A 17,987-nucleotide genomic window follows, 5' to 3' on the forward strand; every position below is an offset into this window, starting at 1 on the left:
AAAAATCCTAAAGGTGCTATGGTAAAACAAACAATAAACTACTTCTTAATTGGTTATGGTGGGGATTTCCTTTTCATTGTGCTGTATCTAGGGTCTTCTGGCCCTTATTTGGGAAAAAACAAACACACACCAGGGGTGTTTGTGCAGGCAACTACGCCCCACACCCTTTCCATGTTTCATGGGTGGTGGCCTCTCCCTGCCCCTGCGAGGCAGGTTAAATGCTGCAGTGCAGGCTGCCCTCCAGCCCTCCCTCCCGCGGCTCCTCCGCGAGAATACACAAAATAAGGGGAAAAGCGGCGAAGCTGCCGCTGTTTCACGGCCCTGCCCCTTTCCTCGCCGCCGCTCCCCGCCCCGGGAGCCTCCCCCGGCGGGACTCGAACCCGCGGTCCTGGCGCTCGGCGGGGAGGGGCAGAGCCCCGCCTGCCCGCCAGGGGGCAGCCGGCAGGAAGGGCAGGAAGCGGCTGGCGGCGCTCCGGAAGCGGAAGGGTGGGGTCAGTCCGTTTGCCGGGCGCGTCGGAGCGGGTCGCCATGCAGCCGCGGCAGCTCCGTTGGGAGACTCTGGCGGCTCTGCGCACCTCCAGCAAGGGCCGGCTGAGCTACTGCCGCCACTGGCTCCAGGATGAGGTGAGGGCTCCCTCCCCGCGGGCGGCTGGGAGCCCCCGGGCTGCCGCGGCTCCCGCTTTGCTCACGGGGGGTCTGTGCGTCCTGTGGGCGGCTGAGGCGGGGGGTCTGTGACTCGTCCCTCCAAGCGCTGGCCCGGCGGTGATACATCGACTCCTTGTCTCGTTAAGAGCCGGGGTTTGAGAGATATAAATCGCCCTTGGGGTATCTCTGCTGCCCTCTCCGCCTCGCGTGTCAGCGGCTGGGCCCCTCTGCTCCCCTTCCAGCAGGTCGGGTCCTGGCTCCTTCGTACTGGCTAAGTAGTGCGGGGTTTAGGGAGGAGGTGTTACAGCAGAAGGTTCAAGCGTGGCAGTCCTCCTGTCCTGCAAAAGTAGGAGAGCCCGGAAAGAGTGTTGAAAGGCACAGAAGTAGGTAAATGGGGTACTGAGCTGCAGTTATAAAGCACCTGCTGACCTGTGCAAATGTTTTCAATGTGTGTTCATTAACGTTTCATTGCTTTCTTGATATGTTTCATGTTTACAGAAAACGTTTTCTTTCTAGGATATCTTGGAAGGATGCATGTCTCCTCTTGTGCTGTCCCCTTATTCTGGCTGGGTCCTAGACAGAGTGATTGGGCAATCAGCCCAAGAAATTGCACCCTCCAGAAGTTCAACACCTAAAGAATCCACTCCCCTCACAAACGAGTCATCTTCTCTGGAGAAGATCACGTCTGCTAGCCACCAGGGCTCTTCACCAGTTTCATCTACAGAGCCAAGTGAAACAAAGGTAGCTCTCTGATTATAATCCATATGTGAGCAGCTGTGAGAAAAAATATACTAACTTGCTGCCATAAATTGTCTGATAAAGGTTGGTTTGTGCTCTGTTAATTTGTGGGGAAAAATGTGCCTAGTTTCAACTTTTTGTAGGATAAACAGGTGATGATAAAAGTGGTATTAACAAGATTTTCATAGAATAATGTTTCATAGTAGGCCAAAAGCAAACTCCCTTTTTCACCATAACTAAGGAAAACTTAGTTGGAGCTTTATAGTTATATGGATTAGCAGCATGGGATTCATCCGTTTGGAGGGATAAGGTCACAGAGTAGGGTCAGGCCTGTTGTAAGAGTCCGTGAGTAACCCCCTTGGGTTCTCTGGAGTCTTTGAATGACTTAGATGTGTTGTGGCTCTCTTTTACAAGGCGAAAGGGTAGGAAGCTAGGCAATGAGCCGTTGAGTTGTGGAGGCAATGAAGTTGATCTTCATCAACTGAAGAGAAAACAAATGTCCATTGCTATACATTAAACGATGACTTCACCACATAACAATGATACCGAACAGCAAAGTTTTGCATCATCTTGGCCCCATTGAGACTTAAGAAATATATTGTGAGGAAAACATCTTAATGAAGCAGCAAGATCTGATAAAAGTTATAAGAGAGAGCCTAAAGACTCCTCCTGAAGAATGATTCAAAGTATAAACCTGTCTTGACTTCTTCACTGAATGTTAAGAGAACATGGGGAGTCTGACAGTTAGCCTTCGCGGATGTCCTATAGGCTCTTGGTATCTCCCAATTGTAGTGACTGGGAAGAGTAATTATCCCAACCTCATATACATGCTGGAGGATACTCAAAATGGTGAGGCTACACTACTGGGGTATATAACTACTCTAAAAAGTTGTACATTGGTTGGCTCCTTTGTCTGTTTCTCTACAAATCATATGCAGTTTAGGAGACTTGATTTACCTGGTTTCCTCCATGAGTTGCTGGTACTATACTCAGTCACTGATTTTGCTTATATGCTGCCCACGCAGGGAAATGATGATCTTAGTCTGCTGGAAATGAATCAAGAAGTCTTTCCAGCAGCTCTGCCATCTAAAGTTACAGAAGTTGAAGGCTGCATTCGGATGTATGAAGAGATGCACAGGTTGAAAGGAAAGGTAAAAAAAAAAACCAAACAAACCCAAAAAACTTGAGGGTGTATGTGAATCACAGGAGAGCTACACAACCAGATGTAACAATGCTCTGGTAAAAGTAGCACGACAGTAAGTTATCCTAAACTTTAGAGAGTAAAGTGTAGGATAACCCCAAGTAGACCATGTTGGCCCACTTTGGGCAATTTAGTTTGTATTGTCTTTTGTCCAAATTCTGATGATTACTACATTGTGGTGCTTCTGGCACCTCTGCAATCTGCAGGAGGGGCTAAGGCAACGGCAGGAGCAGCAAGAGCAGATGGTGAGGGCAGTGTACGACCTGGCAAGTGAACAACTGAAGCGCTTTGATGAACTGAAGGAGCTAAAGCAGCATCAGGAATTCCAAGATTTGCAAGAAGTAATGGAGAAGAGGTGAGATTAGCTCTGGTATCCTTAAAATATTAAAGCATTTAATCAAAGTGAGGATTAATTCTTGTGCCTGACAATTCTATGCTAGTCACTTGTGCTTGAAAATCTCACCTGCTGCTTTTCTTCCATTAACTATCCTGTTATTGTTCATCTTTCAGAGTAAATCTCTGGCTACTGTTGAGGTTTCAATGGTTAGAAAAAGACTATATTTGTGACAGTTACAGTTCCTTTAGCTTGGCTTATTTTAAAAGTAACTTGCTGTGTGTTTGTTTGTATTTTGTCTTGTGCACGTCTTGAATACGGTTCTTCTGTCTTTATGTGTATTATAGCTCAAAGGAGGCTCAGGGACAGCAAGAGAAGTTGAAGGAAGAACACCGACACAGAGCAAAGGTCTGAGACGTGTAAGAGTTGTCTTTCATAAAAGACCGTGACTACTCGGTGGGAACTGGAAAGACCAATTGATATATTTGTATTTACGTGGCACCCCTGGAGGGAGAATGTATTTTCTGGTGCTGTCCTAGACACCTGCTGCGTTGTTGTGGAAATGCAGTAAAGGCACATATGTTGTAGGAGCAGGAAAGACCTGTAAAGCTAGAGTCGTCAGACCAGGAAGGACCTGTAAAGCTGGAGTTATTTAAGTATTTTGTGTCTCTTGTGTCTTTTTCTCCCCAGGTATTAAACCTAAAACTGCGTGAGGCAGAGCAGCAGAGGCAGCGTCAGGAAGAGCTGGAGCGTTTGCGTAAGGAAGAGGGCCAGGAAAGATTGCGTCGCCTTTATTCCATCCAGGAGGAAGTGCTGCAGCTTAACCAGCAGATTGATCCCAATTATAGACACAAGGACTTGCCAAGAATCGATCTGTCTGCGTACAGTAATCGTGGCAACCAGATCTGTGGGCTGGTGTCCGGACTCATCCGCACCACAAGTGAGGTAGGGGCTCTAGAGTTGTTCTTAACTTTGGTTGTCATTCCTTCAGAAAGCTTCCTGTACTTGTCTTCAAAGGCAGCTTGTTATGAGGCCGTTAAATAAGATGTCACAGAAATGTTTTTAGGTAGTCATCCTATAAAGCATCTAATTTAAAAGGAGAATTCTTTTCTATGGCACTTCAGCTGTTCTCTTGAAAATGGCTTCTAAAAATGCATGAGGATTTCTACAGGAGAAATTTTCAATATCAAAATACCGTAAACTCTTGATGCTGTAAAGCTCCTTTTTGAGACAACCATGGAAGCAGAGTGGTTCATAAATTGTTAAATACTGAACACATTATGGTTCTCCTATACTCGTAAGCCTTTTTGCAGTAACTAGGTTTCCTTGAAATTTTTTTTTCTCTATGTAAAGGTGGGATACAAACCTTGAAAAATAAAACACTATAATAAGGCTAATTCTCTGTTTCAGCTTGTCACAGCTGGCTTTTTGCAGAGGAAACTGTCTAGGCTTTGCACTGGGGTGTGTTACTAATTTTTGTTGTCCAAGATCTTGTGAGATCTAGTCATGGACTAACATTATTTACAAATGTTACGACCAATGTTATGTACAAATAAAGGAGAAAAAGATATTTTCACCAGAGAGGATAAAATGCGTAGTTGGCTCCCAGATTATGTGAAGGCTAATGCTTCAAAGGCTCCTTGCTCTTGCCGTTGGTCTACAAGGAGTGGAACAAAAGATTCATGCTATATTACCTCCTTTCTTTCTTGATAGAGAGGTTTCCCTACTCAAGTAGATGTGGCCAATACTGAACGAGCACTGCAGGAGATGCGAGGGTTGATATCCAGCATGCAGCAAGAAATCGCTGCAGCTGTGGAAGAAAAAAGGAGGAGAGATGAAGAGGAAGAGAGACAAAAGCAGAAAGAGTTACTGAAAAAAGAGCAGATGAAGGCTCAGACTCCTGCCCCTGCACAGCAGTCAGGGGGAAAGCAGCGGAAGGAAGGTTGGTTACCACCCGCTGACAGATGCGCGAGCAGCAATCCGCCCCTCCCAGCCAACTCCCCCCAGTTTATATACTGAGCATGACGTTCTATGGTATGGAATAGCCCTTTGGCTAGTTCAGGTCAGCTGTCCTGGCCATGCTCCCTCCCATGTTCTTGTACACCTGCTTGCTAGCAGAGCATGGGAAACTGAAAAATCCTTAAGATAAGCACTACTTAGCAACAACTAAAACATCAGCGTGTTATCAACATTATTCTCACACCAAATCTGAAACACAGCAGTGTACCAGCTACTAAGAAGAAAATTAACTCTATCCCAGCTGAAACCAGGACAGGTTGTTTTTTTTTTCTTTCTTTTTGTTTTTTTTCCTTTCCTTTCCCTCCTTACACACTCTTTTACTGTTAGGCTAAATACTACTTTGGAATCTCATTGTTGTGACAACATACCTTCTCGTAGCCTTTCTTAGTCTTCTGCTATTTTTTTTTTAATATCAGGACTTCAAGTTAAGGCAGAAGAAAGTACCATGCAGTGGTACCAGCAGCTTCAAGATGCTGCTGAGCAGTGCGTTGCTTCTTTCAGTGGAATCAGCAACTGCAAAGACAACAATGAGGTATGAACAAATAATTAACACTGCTGAAGAGTGATTATCTCAATTTCTAGGGGAAATAGGACAGCTTTCATTTAAAAAAAAAAAAAATTCGAACTTAGCAGCCTCTGTTAACAGTCTGCTCGTCCAAACTGTCATAGTAGTTTACTTGTCTGTAAAGGTTTTTAAAGTTGTTTGTTTTTTCTGCAGGTTAAGAAGATAAAAACAGATCTGCAGAAAGCAGCTACGATCCCTGTGAGCCAGATCTCTAGAATAGCAGGTCAGGAAAACGCCAAGAACCCAATGCAACTGAAATGCCTTTTGCTGTAAAGATTTTAGTAGGACACAACATATCCAATGTTTCTGTAATTATCCCTACAGCAGAAAGCTGGTATGCATACAGTCCAAGTCTTTGCAGCACAGTGTGTGCTTATGTTTTGAAGGTCTGTTGCTTCCCTCAGAGGCATCTTGCTTCATCATGGTTAAGTTTCTTTAATCAGATGTAGCAAACATGCAGTTTGAGGTGCCTTGCCCTTCAGGATGTAGGTCTAGTTTTTGTGAAGCTGATGTGGTCTGGTTAAGACTTGTCTGCTGTTTCCTCATCTTCTGTCTCTGTACATTCCTTGTATATTTGCAGGCTCTCAGCTGAGAGAGATATTTGACAAGATCAATAACCTGCTCTCTGGAAAGTCTGTTCAGAGTGGAGGGCGAACTGTATCAGTGACTCAGCATCCACAGGGTCTCGATTTTGTTTATTACAAACTTGCAGAGAAATTTGTGGTGAGGAAATGTTCTCTTTATTGGGGTGGCAAAGGTAGCTAGTGTTTTAAGAAGTTCTTTTGGACATTGTCTTCTGTCTTCAACTACTAAGAACAAAATTACTAGGTGTTTAGCTTGCATGTATTAATGTTCATATTGATTAGAGAAAGTGCTTTTTGGATTAAAAAAAAGTGAACTTAGTTTCTCGTTCCCTCCCATCCCCTATTTTGTCTCTTCTAGGAGGAAGAACTATTTTAAATTCCAGGCTTACATGTTACATATTCTGAACTAGTTAGGTACAGTGTTAGTGGAAAACAGGTTGATAGTTAATTTATGATCTATCACAAAACTGTATATATACTCAAAACCTTACATCTTGGCAGAATTGGGGGGCGGGGAGGAAGCTAAGGCCCAAGAGGCAAACTTCTGTCTCTGCTGTGTAGTTAGCACCTCCCAAGAAATGAAGTGGTGTTGTTTAAGTTGCTTTTTGAAGTTGGCAGTATTTTTGTCTATTCTTTATTTGCTAAACCTGGGCTGTTTGAAACTTTCTTTTGTCCCTGCAGTGACAAATATATGCAAAAATTAGCCCATGGAGTAAAACTGTGACTGATTTGTAAACATTTGGAAATGATTGATTGGAGTGAAAATATCTGTGCAGCCTTGCACTTTGTGTCTGTATTTGCTAACCTCTTTTTTCTGTCCTGAGCCAAAGTTTATTGTCATCCTCTGTGGGAGCTGAGGACATAGGGCTTTATCAGCTTTTCTGTGGTTGGCTACGTAGCCGTGAAAACATTAGGATACTTTAGTAGAGGCTAATTACACAAAAAAGAGGAATTTTTTTGTCTTGAGAAATGGCTTGAAGGGGTGGGGACTGACTTTCCTTTTCCCCCTGCAGAATCAAGGAGAAGAAGAAGTAGCTTCTCACCGTGATGCAGCTTTCCCAATTGCTGTGGTGGCCTCAGGAATCTGGGAAATACACCCTCGAGTTGGAGACCTCTTTTTAGCTCATCTGCACAAAAAGTGCCCCTATTCTGTGCCATTTTACCCTGCGTTGAAAGAGGGGACTTCTATGGAAGAGTATCAGAGGTAAATTTATTACTGGACTTCTTCAGGATGAACCTTGCAAGGGTGAAGACTGTATTCTTCTGAGTGAACTCCACTTTTCCTCAGCTCTGATTACGTAGGCACTGTGACGTGCTGGCATAGACTCTGGAGATTCACTCACAAGTGTGCACCTCCCCTGACCCTGTTTCCCTGGAGAATAATGTGTCCTTCAGCTTTGGAAGTGCTCTTTTGCTTCTTCTTCCTCGTCCTTCTCAAAGAACAGTTGATAGCCGTAGCTTGATTCAAGTTGAAATATCCAGTACAGAACCTAAATATTCTACATGGTATAAAATAGCAGAACATATGATCCAGAGGGTAATGATCAGGCTCTGCAATAACTCTTGTATGGTTTTGGAGTATCCCTATTCTCAGTACAGTTGACTTAAAGTAAGCTGAGAACTGCAGGGACTCAAGTGAATGTGTTTTGCTGTACTAATACTGGAATGGCTTCTCATACTTAGGATGCTTGGATATCAAGTTAAGGATTCTAAGACGGAAGAGCAAGATCATTTTCTTAAACGGATGTCAGGAATGATTCGTCTTTATGCTGCTATCATTCAACTGCGGTGGCCTTATGGAAACAAACAAGGGGTATGCGTGTATGGCATTATAATTAGAACCTTGTTATTATCCCAAGAGTCTATTAAATGTATTGTAAACTTGATTTGTAGTTAAGGTGTCCTGAACTTAAACCAGCTCATAATATATTTGAAGGGAGCTGGTCATAACCTTAATCAACAAAGCAATGCAAAGTGATTTGTAGTGTAGACCTTTACTTCCTTTCTTTATATTTTCATAATGATCAAGTTTTATGTTAGGCTGTTGTAAAATAACTTTACAAAGAAGAAAGTGAATCAGAAAACTGCCTGTTTTTATAATAGCATTTTGGAAGTCATAAAACAAGTGGTGGGTAGCTTTTTTGTTGCTTTATAGACACATCCACATGGGCTGAACTATGGATGGCGCTGGCTTGCTCAGATGTTGAATATGGAGCCTCTGGCAGATGTGACAGCTACACTTCTTTTTGATTTTCTGGAGGTAAGTGATGTGGATTACTGATGATTAAAGAGATCTAAATTGGTGACATTTTAGTTTCTGAAGGGATTGCTGAGGTAAGGTTAATTGTGATTTTTAACAGCAGGGGTTTTTTAACTTGTCCTTATTCCTTCAGAAAGGAACGTGAATATTTCCACGTTCTTGCAAATACAGCTTTGGGGCTGAATGATTTAAAAACAAGTTTTTATACATGCAAGTTCTGTTGTTGTATTTGGTGCCGTTTAAGGTTCCTGGTATTTTAAAGATAGTTGCATGGTCCTATAAGAATAAGGTCTGCTAAGCACTTGGCATCAGTTCGTACAATGCAGGAAGGTCCTGTGGCCTTTCCAGCTGAATTACTTCATAAAACAGGATGGGTTTTTCAGGTTGAGAAGGACAGAGCCTGATGTATATGAATCCTATATGCTTGGATATAGGGCTGTGCTAAATAAGAGCCAGAGTTAAAGGCTGAAGTCAGGGGAGACAAACACTGTTGAACACAAGCAGCTTCTATGCTTATCAAATGCCTTCTAAAAAACTTAAGAAGTAGAAATGAGGAAGTACAAAGTGAAGTACACTGTGAGGATTCTGTTAGTAGTGGTGGAAGTCTGAGGAATGTTTGTCCTGGAAACTGACTGCATGAAGAAAGCTGATGAATCCACGCTGCAGTAGTCAAGGTGGGGAAATGACCACAATATGCCCTTAGCAACTGGTATTAGGGAAGGGTGTTATTTTTGGAGGGAGACTGGAGTGAGAGGAAGAATAACGTAAAATTGGTATCAGTGGCCACCACACAGTCAACAAGAAAAAAAGGTCTTTGTGCTAGCAGTAATGGCATTTAGAGGATTTGCTTGTTCTATTGTAGGTATATTTCTTTAAATGTCTGGATAAAATATTAAGTGGTTGATATTGAACAGGTTCATTGAAGTTGTCATGCTAGTCTGAAACCCAGTTCTGGAACCTCATCTTTGTGGATTTCTGTACCATAGGTGTGTGGCAACGCTCTCATGAAACAGTATCAGGTTCAGTTCTGGAAAATGATGTTGCTTATCCGAGAAGACTATTTCCCAAGGTATGATATCTGTGGTTAGGAATGTAAAATAATCCTTGTTTTTTACTTCGTGAGTGTTTGCTATTAAAAGACTCGTCCATCTTTTCCAGTCTCTGCCATTCACCCGCACACCCACTTGTAAATCAAACCCAACTTTCTAAGTAGATTTTGAAACATGCTGTTATTTCTGCAGAATTGAAGCAATTACCAGCTCTGGACAGATGGGCTCTTTAATGCGTTTCAAGCAATTCTTGGAGGTAAAGCAGGTTTTTTTTAGTTTTCAAGTGTTTTGGTTTTGGGTTTTTTTCCCTTCGTTCGATACAGGCATCATTTTGATACTGAGGCTGGTGCTGCTTGCAGCATACCTGATAGTCCAGACCCGTCACTATGATGTAACCCGTCTTCTGTAACTCCTCAGTTACTGAATTACCTTAATGATAGTTACGATGTCAAACATCTCGCTTGTTTCTTACCTCACATCTACTTTTTCTCAGTGAAAATGTATTTTGATTATAAATGAAGTTCAGTGAGACTAGTTGCAGTGAGAGGAGATGTACAGGTTGAGGAGGATTCTGCTGAGTCATTTCTGTAACAGCTATTTTTTTATCAGTGGTTTGCTTATTTTTATCTGTTGTCCTGATTAGATACATGAGGAAGTAGACACTTTGAACCGCTCTGTAGCATTTGTTTAGCATTGTATTCTGCATTTTTTTTAAGAAAGCTTGTAAAACTGTAAAATACTTGATTATTTAAATTGTTTTGTGAATGTTGACTTAAATTATGATATTAAAATATGATAGCTTCAGAATTTGTACGTTCATTTCAAAATTAATTTTGGTACTTTTTATTAGCAATGCTTTGAATGTGTGCAGTAAGAGCCATCAAAATTCCTGAGAAGAGATGGCAAATTAAGATACACATTTCTTTTTCCTTTGTTCTTTGTCTTTCTCTCTCCACTAGGAATGTCTACAGCAGAAGGAAATTCCATTACCAAAGGGTGCTCTGCAGTCTTCCTTTTGGAGATCATAAATCAGTTTATACTTTTCCCCCTGGATGTCAGTGCTTTCAGACCTGGCTTCCTGTTTACATGTAAAGGCAAAATAAATATATTTTGTATGTAGAGGAATAAGGAGAAAATATTCCATCAACCTGTTAATGTTTAATTCATCAAGATTTATGTTGGGCAGAACAAAGTCATGTTTAATTTGTTGCAAATAATTGGAAGTTATTCCTTGCTTTGGATTTTTATAAGTTTTTTGTATAGTAAATTGTGGAAAATTGAAGACACTTCCTTTGTATGTTTAAACATGCGGAAGATGTTTTAAATATAGTACCCTGATGACCTCTGAGCTTCAGAGATTAAAGGCTCTTGGACTGAAAATTTGCACAGTGCTGTTCTGTTCATGGAAGTGAAAATACCTCACAGCTTTATGAAGTCTTAACAGAGTAATCAATCTCAGAAATTTACCGCTAGAACTTTATTTTTGTATTTATTACATCTGTCTTTTATAATTCAGTTTTAATTATGCTGACGTACTTGCATCCTGTTTGTCTCAACAACATCTTAAAACTACAGTGAGATTGGTAAAGGCATTTGGCCTAGCAGTGTTGATGCTTAACTCTGTTGAATGTAACTTTGCTCCAAGAGGCAGTACTTTCTATTTAAGAGAGGTAGACTCACTGTTGTAAAAGGTTTGCATGGATAATAGTAATGTCATGAGGGAAGAGCAGAGTTCCTCAAACTACAGAAATTCTTTTCCGTTATCCATCAGATAGATGGAAGCTAATAATCCATTTTCTTATGTAAAAAAGAAAAGAAAATGGCCAAGTGGTGCATTCATTCTAGCACTTTTGCTGATGTTCTGCCATCATTTGAGGGGGAAATGGTATGCTTGGATTACCTGAGGTGCATTTCATAAGGGCTCTTGTTATGTGAATGGATTTCTTCCTTATCAATGTTATGGTATTTTGTGTATCAAGTACTGTAATACTTTTTTACCAATGGTGGATTATTCTGAGAATAGTTCATTCTAGAAATCTGTTTAAATTAATATTAAAGTTTGATTTTTTTCTTTTTTAATCTGAAGCTGATGCAGTTTGGTTTTTCTATAGAAGAAGGATGGTCAAGAAAATCTGCAGCTCCTTGGTGAATTCAGGAGATCAGAGTGATGGGAGATTTTTCTGATTTATGGTGCACTGTCCTTGAACTATTTTGGTGGCCTCTAAGACGAGAAAATTTGCTTCTGAGTTCTAGACAGTAGTGCATTATTTTTGCAATACACTGTTGCAAGTTAAAATTATTATTATTTTTACCAGATCAGTTTTTGTTATTTCTAGAGGCACTGCAATTTGAAGCTATAGAAAGCAGAGTTGAGGCCATGTGAGAATCTGAATTTGATTTTTATGTAGCTCTTGAGATTTCTGAGAAAAGGCTGTAACATGTACTTTGGAATTCAGGCCTTTAAAACCTTTAACCTTGGCTTTAAAATTGACTGGTAAATAAGTTAAATTTGTATTTGGTTTATATATTTTGTAAACTGACTCCGGAATTCTTTAGACTAGTGTTACCGGTGATTTTTCTGGGGTCCTGGAAATCTCCTTCTAGTATCCTTTTATCAGATAACATTGAAGCAATACAACTTTCATTAGTATACTTGAAAACGTTTGCATTTTTTTATACTGAGTGAAGATGTTTTGATTACATCTTGCATATCTACAATTATGTTGGAGACTCACTTTGCCAAGATAGTAATTGGTACTGTCTGTTAGAAACAATTGTCTGCCTGTGCCAAAACACAAGGAGTGATTTGATGATGTATATATGAGATACAATAGCTTTCTTCTTTTTTGCTGACAGGTACGAGGGTTTTCTAACATTTGTGGGGGGAATCTAAGTATCTATTTTTATAAATAACAAACATGGTATCCTATTCTGCCTCAGTAAAGGGCATCCAGATACTTACATACTGTTTCAGAAACACTCATAAGAATTTCTAATTGAATAATGAGTGCACTTCAAAAGAATCATAATAAATCAATATTTGTTTTTAGATGTAGCTTAAGGTTGCATCTACTGCTTGAACTGATGGTTGACTTGTATTACACTATTCTGTTTTTTGTCAGTTTAGCAGTTTTGAATGATAGCCATTTGGTGCTGTGAAGATGCAGCGCAAATAAGGTCTTATGCGCGTATTCATGGTATTTTCATGTGCATATTTGTATCAAATATGACAAGAGAGAGCATCTCAGATGTGAGAATACTGTGCATTCAGAACGAGATGCATTAAAATTGCCGTGAGTCATACTCTTCCTTGGAGACAATAGTTCCAGGCAGTCCTACGGGTTGGGGCGATGCAATGTCACTGCAAGTGTGCTTTTTCCATTGAAGTACTTTAATAAAGTGTTATTAACTCAAAAATCACTCAAACCCACTCACCACTTTGATCCCATAAAGTTCTTGCTGCCTTACCAGGCCTCTTAAAAAAAAAAAATTAAAAAAAACCTTAGATATTAGAGTAGAACGCCTTTGCCATGTCTATTTTAAACATCTAGTTTATACTAAAGGCTCATTTTCTTTTGAATTTATGCATCGGCTTTTCAAAAATAGATTTCTCTTGTCAAGTGTTTGCAGCCTTTTGATGCTCTGTCCTTGCCAGGCTTCTTTGTGATTGTGACACTGCATGCTGCTTCAAAAGGACAGCCTTACCCATATATATTTTTAATAATGTAAAACTAATGAGCCTGCTGCTTTGAGTCTGGCCTGTTGATTTAAATTGTAAAACCTGTCACCCATCCTCCGCGCTCTGCAGCCACAGCAGCTCGGGCCTTCAAGAGCCCAAACTGACCCTGGCTGAGGAGAAGGGGGCAGAAAACCCAGCTGCACGGACATTTTAACTGATTCCCAATAGAATCTTGTATTTTTTTCGTGTCCGAGGCTGGTCACCGTAGGGCGGTGAGGCAACGGCCAAAGGCCCAACGCCGCGCCACTACTGAGGGGGAACAAGCGCCCTGCGCCCACCCCGGCTTCACCCCTGCCCCGCCTCTCGGCTCTTTCCGGAATCGCTCGGCATTTTCCGGAACCCCTCGGCTCGCTCCGGCCCTGCTCGCATGCGCCGCTCCCGCAGTTCTGCTGAGCTCGGGTGGGTGGGGTCCTTCCCGCCCCCGGCTCCCGATTCTTTCCGAAGCCCTTCGGCCCTTTCCGCCGGTTGGGAGACCGTTCTGCGGCGCTGACGTCATCTCCGGGCTGCCTTATAAAAAGGCGGGCGCAGGCGGCGCACGGTGTCCGTGGCGAAGGGCGCGGAGCCGGCGGGGGAGATCTGCGCACCGACACCCGGTGAGGCGGCGGGCGGGAGGGCGCTGAGCTCGCTGCGGGGGACGCGCTCGCCTTCATCCGCCCCCACACACACCCGCTCCGCCTTCTGCCGCTGCGGAGACAGGTGTACGGGTGCGCGCTCCCCTCAGCCGCGGGGGAGGCTGAGGCCGGCCCTGCCTCTGGGGGCTCCCCGCGGCGCCTCGGCTACCGCTCGCTCTTGCCCTCCCCGGCGGCCGCGGCTGCTGCTGTGGGTTTTTTTATCGCGGGCAGCCGCGGCCGCAGAGCCGGGCCGCGGCGGCGCCCGGGGTCTCTCCGCGGCCCTCGGGGGAGGGGAGGAGAGGAGAGGGCGGGGGAGCAGCCCCGGGCGCGGCGCGGATTAAAGGGCAGGCGGGCAAGGAGCGGCGGGATCCGCCCTGGGCAGCCTCGACCCGCGGCAGGAATTTCATTCAGAGCTCTGGGGAGGGGATAAACAGGCGGGTAAATAACAGTGACAGCGAATCTCCGTCGCTGCGGGCAGAGCGAGAGGCCCCCGCCTTGCCCGCCCTTCTGTTCGCCCCTGTCCCGTAAGGTTTGCGGTAAAACCGTGCCTCCCGCCCTGAGGAGAAATCCCGGGGGGGAGATGGAGAACCTGGCGCTCTGCGGTAACCCGGCGGAGGGGATTCATTGTGCAGCAATGGCTTCCCTCAGCTCTCACCAGCCCAGCCCTGTCCAAGGTCAGGAGATGCAGCGAAGAGTGTGTGTGAGGGGAGAGAAGAAAAGAGAGCGATCGAGGGGCTGGGTATGCAGTGATGGCTGGAGAACCATTTCCTCAAGGAGCTAGATATCTCTGTGAAATGACGAACGCGTCAATAGCATGCACAACAGAGTTGTCCAGCCAAGCAGGAAGACATTTAAAAGAAATCCTCCCAACCTGTGTTCCTTTCATATATGTGTCATTTTGGTACATAGGTCAAGCACTACGGTTTCCTTTGTAAAAGAATCAGGATTTTTTCCTCCCCGATTAAATTTTTTTTTTTTTTTTAATTTAACATAAAGTAATGACAGTCAAGTTTTTCTCAGTGCGTTGCCTGCATACACCTTATCTGGTCACAGTGATATAAATCTATGTTGCTAGATCATAAATATGTACCGATAGGGTAATCATTTGCCCTGATATTTAAGGAAAAGCATAAGCAATTATCGCTGTATGTTTTTTCAGCAGGTCAGTGTTGACTGCTTAGGATTTTTAGTAGCTATTTTGTCATAAAACAGCTACGTGTTCCAGTCTAAAATGTACGTGACTATTGAGCAGTCTTTCATACATATTTAAACAGATTCTGAAGAGCAGTTGTCTGGAGATGGCAAATGAACACGTTAGGGGGAAAAAAAAAAAACCCAACAAAAAATCCAACTCAGCCTGAAATGGTTCTGTATCTTTCTGGAAAAAAAATAATCCATTTTCTTTTGGCATTTTGTTTTCAGCAAAGTGCCAGAAGATTCCAATGACTGTATTCACTGAAAGGCCTTGGTCAGGGATTCAGATTTGTTCAAAACAAATATTAAATCCCACTGCGGGATTTTTATGCATTTAAATGCAACTAGCAGTGAGTTCTTCCATGAAATCTTCATTTGTCCTTACTTACAAATTGTGCAGAGAAAATAATGAACAAAAGATTGAAAATGGGATGCTTTCTGCTGCATTACGTGCAGGATCTGTAACTGTAGTAATGGAATCGTTAAGCTGTGGAAAATACTTGAACCAAGATAGCAGGTTACATTGTTCACAAGAATTAATTTATTTCCATTCCTGTTGGAAAAAAAAATACATCTGTACTGGTTGCATTGAAATAGACATTTTATTTTAAAATCAGATTTAGATGTTATGCTTCTATGAGATCTGTAGTTGATGAAGTTAGCAAATATATTTGTGGGTTGGTTTTTTTTTTTTTTTTAAATAACAAAAGGTGGCAACAATAACAAAAATGTTGAATGTCAAAGACTGTCTTTTAAGTGTTTTTTACACATTTTTCTCCTGCACGGAAGAAAGGTAGGAGAAGCCTTAAATCTCTTGAGACAGGGTGGTATGTCTTGGTGTGAAATTCCTATTTCTCAACTATTACATTTATAGCTAACCTTAGTAATTTAATGCAAATAACTTAGTATCTTTGCTGCCTTATTTTTGTCTACTTAATGTATTTATGGGGTTGTAATTGTTTTATTCATAAATACATTGCTTTTTGGGGGAAACTAATTGCTTCCCCTGTATTGGAGGAAATAATATGAATTCCTCCTCCCTTTTCTCCGCTGCATGTTAGTATAGTGTGGGAGTTTGTTTTTTCCATTTGTCCCTGGAGTGTAGGCAGCAGAAAAATGGGGTGGAGCAGACTGCAGATGCTGTGGATGGAGATTGCCAAGCGTAGTCCAGTATTGTGCTCCCATAGCTGACCATGGATCGAATGGAGTGGCAAGCTGCCTTCTCGCTGCTGCAACTGATACACATTAAGCTATGCAAATGCCACAAGAGATATGCGCTGGCTTCAGCAGGCACAAAGGCACATAACTGCGGTTGTCCATGAACTGCTTCAGGGATTGCAGCATACTCATGGGGAAAATGTAGGATTAGGGGAGGCAAGGAAATTTTCAGCTAAAAATTCAGTGGGTTAGATACGCTTAACAGCTACATAATTAGCCACCTCAAAAAATACCTTCTGTTGCAACTGCTACTTGTCCATTTTTTTACTGCGGTAATTGAAAGTAAACATCTTTGTAGATATGTATAGTCAAAATGTTCTTATTGAGTTTGTGTCTTTAAATTAAGCCACCACACTTGATTATGCTGTAGCAAGAAGTGTCATTTGCCAAGTCCAGATAACTTACTTTACTTTCCATTTTGACCTTCAGATTATGGTAGGGTGTTTTTCGTTTTTTTTTTTTTAACTAACTGGAAAGGTTGGTACATACCAAATTAAGTTTTCCTGATGATATTTGTAACCTTTTTTGCATGGGGAGGTCTGTCGCTCGCAATAGCTTGCATAACAATAACGCCAAATTGTTGTATGTGGCAAGGAACCAAAAGGAAAGTATGAAACATGTACTGTGACAGAATATGTATGGGGGGGGGGGGGAAGGGAAGAAAAAGAATTAAGCCATGTCCTTATGTTAGTCATTAGATGAATGTTATCTTGATTTCCCCCTCCCTTTTAGACTCTACATTCCTCCATCATGTTGTCATCGTTTCGTAAAGTCAAAGTCCAGGTATTTTTACATAATGCATGAAGTGTCATCGCCATACTTGCCTGCCTTTATTGCAGTGACCTATTTGTAACAAAAAGCCACTCGTTTGAGAGTTTTTTATATATAGCAGGTGCTTTATTTGTACTTCAGTGTTGAGTCTGATCTGCCTTTCATTTAATACTTCGAATTTCCTAATTTCTGTCTGTGATGCATGATGTGTGAACATTTTATAGTTGTTATAGTTCAGTACGATCGAGTTTTGATGTGGATTAATTTTCTAAGAGATTTTTGTTTTAAAAAGTACTTGAGCATTATCTTTTTACTTACAGCGTCTAAAAATCAATCGTGATAAGATTTACACTGTAGAACATTATGCATTTGAAGTTGGCTTTGGTTCCTGTTCCATCCACTTGCACAAATTTATAATCCTTGTATTGTTGTGGTGTAACTGTTTATACATCTGTGTTGCTTTCTGTTCAGTGATGGTAAAATAAATAGAATGTATGGACCAAACTTCAGCTGGGTAAGACAAGCAACTAGATTTTATTTGGAAATGATAGTAATGTAAATGTTTATACTGCAATTAAAATTACAATGAAAAGATAACAAATGGGAATGGAAAATGCTGAGGTTAATTATATAATATCACGTTACCTGTAAACTCTGCATTTCTGCAATGCAGTCAAGGTAATTTGCTTTCTCAGGAGTCTCGGCAGAGTGCGGTCCTTGCCAGCACTGCATAGTTGTATCAAAGGTCTGTGGTGATAATAAAAAAAAACAAAGCCAAAAAACCCCTTGTACATAAAGGCACCGAATTCAGATGGGCAATTCAGCTGCTCTTATTTGAATAGTGGAGTTAAAATTCTAAGACTCAATGCCTAAAAATGAACAGGTCTTTAATTGTAATCCATATTTCAAAAGTGCATAGTTAAGGCTGTGCCCAAAGCCTCTAATCAGCCTAAATCACTGGCTTTGCAGCCTGCTTTAATTCAAACAATTTACCTTTCTTTTTTCTTTTAATGCTACAGTTTCTTGTGTCCCTGTAATACCTACTTAAATTTGGGGGCT

At 41.9% G+C, this 17,987-nt stretch overlaps 2 protein-coding genes across 2 annotated transcripts in view; both read left to right on the forward strand.

The window, feature by feature from the left end:
- Window positions 1-555: 555 nt before the first annotated feature.
- On the forward strand, window positions 556-11,552 carry GLE1 (GLE1 RNA export mediator). Its single transcript, XM_050908074.1, has 16 exons — window positions 556-624; window positions 1,162-1,386; window positions 2,409-2,534; window positions 2,791-2,939; window positions 3,266-3,326; window positions 3,609-3,863; window positions 4,632-4,860; window positions 5,354-5,469; window positions 5,656-5,725; window positions 6,083-6,225; window positions 7,100-7,290; window positions 7,770-7,899; window positions 8,242-8,346; window positions 9,333-9,415; window positions 9,588-9,651; window positions 10,355-11,552. The coding sequence occupies exons 2-16, from the start codon at window positions 1,180-1,182 to the stop codon at window positions 10,421-10,423; spliced, it is 1,998 nt and encodes a 665-aa protein (XP_050764031.1). The 5' UTR covers window positions 556-624; window positions 1,162-1,179; the 3' UTR covers window positions 10,424-11,552.
- Window positions 11,553-13,688: 2,136 nt separating this feature from the next.
- The window catches only part of SPTAN1 (spectrin alpha, non-erythrocytic 1), a 53,137-nt gene continuing 48,838 nt past the window's right edge, over window positions 13,689-17,987 (forward strand). Inside the window, 1 exon segment of the mRNA XM_050907819.1 lies at window positions 13,689-13,727. The gene's annotated coding sequence lies outside the window, so the exon portion shown is untranslated.

This window comes from Gymnogyps californianus, chromosome 18 (genome assembly GCF_018139145.2).
Source record: "Gymnogyps californianus isolate 813 chromosome 18, ASM1813914v2, whole genome shotgun sequence".
Lineage (NCBI taxonomy): Eukaryota > Metazoa > Chordata > Aves > Accipitriformes > Cathartidae > Gymnogyps > Gymnogyps californianus.

Bases quoted from the DNA above. Each gene is read 5' to 3' on its own strand.
- GLE1 (XM_050908074.1), top strand. From the start codon at position 1,180: ATGTCTCCTCTTGTGCTGTCCCCTTATTCTGGCTGGGTCCTAGACAGA. The intron at 2,535-2,790 runs GTAAAAAAAAAA...TGCAATCTGCAG, and splicing joins TGCACAGGTTGAAAGGAAAG to GAGGGGCTAAGGCAACGGCA. The intron at 5,726-6,082 runs GTCAGGAAAACG...GTATATTTGCAG, and splicing joins CCAGATCTCTAGAATAGCAG to GCTCTCAGCTGAGAGAGATA.